The sequence below is a fragment of the Anomaloglossus baeobatrachus genome, chromosome 5, assembly GCF_048569485.1.
Source record: "Anomaloglossus baeobatrachus isolate aAnoBae1 chromosome 5, aAnoBae1.hap1, whole genome shotgun sequence".
NCBI lineage: Eukaryota > Metazoa > Chordata > Amphibia > Anura > Aromobatidae > Anomaloglossus > Anomaloglossus baeobatrachus.
In genome coordinates this window covers 510,409,514-510,415,513 of record NC_134357.1, presented here as the reverse complement: position 1 = coordinate 510,415,513, position 6,000 = coordinate 510,409,514, and the positions used below count along the sequence as shown (strand labels likewise).

Sequence of the window (6,000 nt, the reverse complement as noted above, 5' to 3'; positions counted from 1 at the left end):
CAGTCGATCAAGAAATGGTCCGATTGACCGCAATAGAAACACAAACGCTCACGGAGCCGGTGTTCGCGACGTTCATTGGTCTCTCGCTTTTGCAGAGAGTCCACTTGCATAGGAACGTCCTCGGCCTCCCGTGGCGTCCTGAGAGCGGGTTCTCTGGAAGGAAATGCAAAGTTGTTTACACGGTTTACAGCTGCCCATTTTTCCTGTCTACGTTCCGTCAAGCGGGTATCAATACGCACACAGTGCTGGAGAAACAGTTCAAAATCCCCTGGAGATTCAGAACGAGCTAACTCGTCCTTGATGGTACCGGACAACCCCTTTCTGAAAACAGACAATAATGCATTGTTTCCCCAGTCGGTGTCTACCACTAACCTCTTAAATTCAGTGGCGTATTCAACGACAGAACGCTTTCCCTGACGTAAGGAAAGGAGAGCCGATTCAGCGGTAGCACGGCGATTCGGATCATCAAACATCTGCGCCATTGCGGTCAGAAAATCATCTAGGTGATTTAAACGGATGTCCCGGTTCTCTATCATAGGATTAGCCCAAGCCAGTGCTCGTGAGGTTAATAACATAATTATACATAACACTTTGGACCGGTCAGAACGGTAATAATCGGCATGTACATCAAAAAACAGTATACATTGGTTCACAAATCCACGAAACTGACTACGGTCACCATTGAAACGGAATGGGGGTAACCTAGGCATACCGGCAGCTGATACGGACGTAGTGGGGCCGGCTTCCTGAGCCTCCACTCTGACTTGCAAGTCCTGTATAGCCGGACCCAGTACCTGGTGATCATGGCCCAGCTGTGTCTCCACATCTCTAAGTTTAGTCTGCACCACCTCCATCTCCTGCTGCAAGGAGTTAATCATAGAAAAGAGCTGATCTACTCCTCGTGTCTCAGTCATTGCCCCAGCGAAATCCTCTTAGGGCCTGAGTATAATGTAATACTATTGTATGTTTTGAGGATTTCGATAGCGTTAGGGCAATGACAGCCAGAGACGAGTTTGTGGTACAAGATGTTTATGATATGTAACCACGGTAGATACACAACGGAAATACACAGTATAACAAACACATGAAAATACCTTTCCGAAACGGAGCGAAGGGGATTCCCGGGGCCACGCACCGGACTCCCCCAGGGAGACCACCAGAGCGAACCCCTATACAGGGACTGTCCGGCAATCAACCCCGGAAGGCCTAAATGCGCCGCAGCCGGGACACAAGGGGCAAGCGGTAAAGTCCAGAAGTGTCCGTACGGGATGAAAGTCCAAAATGGTTATGAACCGGAAGAAACCGGGCAGACGTGCTGACCAAAGACGGCAGACGGAGTCCGGGCACAGTTTGAAGAAACCGGGTGTGGTCCAGAGTCGGTCGGTAGATTTTCAGGAGGATCCAAAGGTAATCAAGTAGCAGCAGCAGCAAAGCAGGAGCACACAGCAAGCAGTATACTCAGGCACTGGACTAGGCTTAGAGGCGGCCTTTTAAGCAGCTGGACAGGAAGTAGGGCAACAGAACATAAAACTCCATGTTAACCAAGGGCAAGCTCTTTCAAAAGAGGACTGGAAAACCCGGAAACCTGACAGTCACTAGTGTACCACGACGGAGAGTGGTCCCCTCTATTTCAGGTGTGAGGATATCGCAGCACATGGATACACACATTTGCATCAGTTAAATCTGCTAGCTGTGCAGATTCTCCTTGATCCGGTGCTGCACAGGTTAAACACTTTGGTCTTCTAATTCAGGATGAAAAAAGCCTTATCTCAGCTGTTCTGATTTACCCACTCATCTCTGCTATAAATACTCTCCTCTCAGCTCAGGCAGTTGCTAGTGATAGCTTTCAAGAGGACTTGTGAGCTGTGGACTAAGAAATTATTTTTTGGAGCTGTAGCCGGAAATTGCTGAGTGGACGTTAATGTGGTGTTTTCGTTCCCTTTTAATCCCTTTTCAGTTTGCATTATTTATCCATTCCCTTTACTCCTATCTGTAGTTTGGTGTGCCTTGTACTACTGTAATGGCCTGCCTGGATCCACAGACTCAGATGGCCTGCAATGGGAGGCTAGAGGGAAGCCACCCACCAAGCAGGACCCCCAGAACCCTGAAACCCTTTAACCCCTATACAGGGATTTGGAATTACACAGGGCAATGGAGATCACTACCTGTGGAAGGCTGCAGTCCAATGAGAGTAGTAGTCAGGCAGGGTCAAACCAGGAATAGCAGAACAGGGACAGAATCGGCAGGCAAAGACGTAGTCAGCAAACAAAGCAGAGGTCAAATCCGGATCGGGCAGAGGTACAAAACGGTAGGCAGGAGGGTAGTCAAAAACACGCAGATATCAGCACACCAAACAGAACAGGACGTAACAGGAGCCAGGAAAATCAGAACTATCTCTGGCAGTGGTCATGTGACAGGAGGGGGAATAAGAAGGGTGTGGTGTCTTCCCATTGGCTGCAGGTGAAAGTTGGCAACTTCAGCCGGAAGTCACACGCCACCTACAGTCAGCCAGTGGTACTGCAGGCTCCAGGGAAACCCAGCCTAGTGGATGAGCTGAGCCTGCGCTCCGCAGACCCACGGGAACCAACTCCTCACCCACCACCGGCACCACCCACGGCGGGAACACGGCGCCGCCCTGCGACCGGAGCAGAAGTCGCCGGAGCAGACTCCGTTGGCGACTTAACAACTACTGCTATTTCTATTACCCGTGTCTGTCTTATCCCCTCTGTCTAGTTAACCTAGAGCAGGACTAGTGTACCTGCTACCCTGCTCACTAGACAGGGTTGTGCTCAGGGAAAGATAGAGATAGGAATGTAATCGACGCACAAGGTGAAAGCACCCATCTAGAGACGTCATGATTGCTTAGGGCAACTGTCAGGTGTTGTCCCTCCCTTTCCTTTCCTAGTGGTGGTGTATCGCTTCTCCCATCTCGCCTTGCGCCGAACGGCTCACTTGAAGAAGGGTGACAACAAGGAGCTGCACGGAGTAGTACCTGGTGCCTATCGTTAAACAAGTCCAACGTCACCATCAGTGGCCTTGGGAAAGCCTTGCTAGGCACTTAACCACGCTACTCTCAGGGTAAGCCTGTTTCTGGGAACAGTAGGTCTATGTCCCTCTGTCCCCTGCATCTTGTAGCGTAACATTCACTTATCTCTTTTTTTATCTCCTCACGTTTCTTATTATTATCTCAAATAATTATATCGTCAAACTTGATTATTTATGATGTTACATCTCATCTTCTCATTCAGGTCCCTACAATATCGATACTCTCATTGGAGATCTTCTATATAAGAGAATTTATATGATTGACCCATGAATGATGGATAGGGACAGGGACAAGATGGTTGAGAGGATATTACACCTCACCCTAGAGATCCTCTTCCGGCTTACTGGAGAGGTGAGAGATTCTGATGACGTCACATTACATCATTCTTATCTATGGGAATAACAGATGGACAGAACTGGAGAGGTGAGGACTCTGGAAATGTCTATAGTGAGATTTATTAATGAGTCTCTCCATAACCAGGATTACACAGTAGTGAAGAAGACCTCTAGTGAGCGCTGTCAGGACCCTGTGTCTGAGGGATGGGGAAGACCCCTGAGCCCAATCACGGGGCCTCCACCTCACCCCCTGATACATGAGGACATCAATGACCAGAAGATCCTAGAACTCACCTACAAGATGATTGAGCTGCTGACTGGAGAGGTGACACTGCTGGGAATGCTGGGACATTATACAGCAACGCTATGACGGGATCGAGGGGGGTGACGATATCATTGTATGTGTCAGGTTCCTATAAGGTGTCAGGACGTCACCATTTATTTCTCCATGGAGGAGTGGGAGTATTTAGAAGGACACAAAGATCAATACAAAGGAATCATGATGGAGGATCCCCAGCCCCTCACATCACCAGGTAATAGACAGGGCTAAATACACATGGCCTATAATTATCTGTATGTATAGAATGAAATCAGTCCCTGTATGTGTTTTCTCCAGTTCTTTCCAGTGAGAGGACAACACCAGAGAGATGTCCCCATCCTTTTCTTCCACAGGAATGTATAGAAGAAAATCTCAATCTTCTTCAGGATGATCAGGTAGATGGAGAGAAGGAGTCATGAAATCTCCCTATGATGTGTAGATGTGAAGGTTTTCTGCTCAGTCTTATTTTTTTGTCCACCAGTATTATACACTGAATGGCTAATTTATTAGAGGGACCGGCCCTTTACTGATTGGAGCTTTCTTACATGGAAATTAGACTCGTTACTTTGTCTAAAATGAAGTTTCGAGTGTGAATCTACATAAGAGTAGGGAACTCTAGCTATATAAGCGACTTCAAAAATATTATGGTCTTTGATTCTAGATAATCTAGGATCTGTATTTTAAGAACTGCTAGTCTCATGAAGTGCTATAGTGTCAAGATTATACTGAGAATGAAAAACATCCGTTGAAAGTGGAATAGACCTGAGAAACAAGTGGTGCACAGTCATACTGTCCAACTAACATGTCTGAATGTGCTCATCATTCCTTAGCACAGATGGGCTTTATAACAGTAGACGAGTAAAGATGAGCAGGTCGATCCGTGGAGGATCGAGTTTGAGTTGAATTTCCTGAAATTCCGTTATTCATGCAAATTTGGACACTTTGAGATTCGATTTGCTGTTCAAAAAAAAAATTTGCCCGACTCCATTTCCCACACTGCTGAAGCATCAAAGAGCGGACTAATGTTTTTTTCTGTGGCCACGTAGGCTTCCCCATAATGCCCTTCATCTATGACAACTTACGGATTATCATATATCAGTCAGTGGTGGTCATTACCTGGATCAGTGGTTCTCAGTGGAGCACAATTTGTACTGCAGACTTATTTTCCATCTCCAGAGTTTCATGTAAAGTGTAAGCTCTTATAGTCAACATATAGTAGCCAAAACAGAAGAATTCGATAGTCCTTTGAAACTCGAGAATGTCGGGCAGAAATAACATGAGTAATACCTGGATATCGTAACAACATGCCAGGTCTTAATAGTCCTTACAGGCTTCATGAAGGATGTAGTCCCTAGAAAAAGAGAGGAAAATAATGGAAAAAAAAGGGGGGGGGGTGAAGGAATAGGGAAAATCAAGTCAAGGATCCACCAGCCTCAAAGGATACAGAAGTGCCAGCTCTAGAGGATGTTCAGTTGAAAATTGAGGAAAAGTCACTTTAGCACCTGTGAAAACGGATCCACTAGTGCAAGAAGCTATTCTACTGGTATGGGCCAATATTCCTGCAGATCTGTTTCATCACCTAATGGAATCTGACACAATGATTTTCTTAGGTTGAGTGCCAAAGGAGATTCAGCACAATACTAGATGCGTGTCTCCAGTATGGTGGCCATTCATTGTATGTTTGGATTTATAAGTTGGATTGTACAGACGACCTTAAACTATGAGATAACTACTGCCGTCATTCTTGGTTGTCATGTTAATTTATGATCCTTTCTGTTCTAAATCATTTCACACCTCTCCGTGTGTTTGTGACTTTTACAAAATTATTTTCAGGGTGAAGATCTGACCCATATTAATACTACAGAGACATATGTGAGGGGAGATGAGCGGTGGAAAGAGGAGATTCCTACAGATAACCGCACAGGTGAGTAGTGACCACTAAATGCAGAGATTTTACTCAGTTATTGGTTGGTACAATTATGATGTGAAGAGTTTTTGCATGAGTGCAAGATCCAGATGCAGCACACAGGGAAAAAAGACACAGTGGTGACGCAACTAAATTTATTAATCCACAAGCAGGGGTTGGAATATACAGGGGTTGTGTATCACAAGAGAAGCATTACAGTATTCTTAGTTCTCAACAACAGCAATCAATAAATTCTCAGTATACCAGACTTCAGGGAAGTAACATTCCTTCTACTAACACGTGGCCCACGTTACCCACTATGGGAAAGGATCTGGACCAGTCAGCTTCTACGTCCGTAGTCCCTAGCCACTAATCCTATGTCTCTGTGACTTAC

General features: G+C 45.9%; 1 protein-coding gene across 1 annotated transcript in view; it reads left to right on the top strand.

Annotated features, from left to right (window-relative positions):
* The first annotated feature begins 2,775 nt into the window (after window positions 1-2,775).
* The window catches only part of LOC142312858 (uncharacterized), a 98,873-nt gene continuing 95,648 nt past the window's right edge, over window positions 2,776-6,000 (top strand). The window contains exons 1-6 of the mRNA XM_075351843.1: window positions 2,776-3,078; window positions 3,249-3,397; window positions 3,527-3,706; window positions 3,791-3,914; window positions 3,998-4,095; window positions 5,534-5,624. Of these exons, the coding sequence (XP_075207958.1) occupies window positions 3,317-3,397; window positions 3,527-3,706; window positions 3,791-3,914; window positions 3,998-4,095; window positions 5,534-5,624 (574 nt within the window). The 5' untranslated portion in view covers window positions 2,776-3,078; window positions 3,249-3,316. The remainder of the gene's footprint in view (window positions 3,079-3,248; window positions 3,398-3,526; window positions 3,707-3,790; window positions 3,915-3,997; window positions 4,096-5,533; window positions 5,625-6,000) is intronic.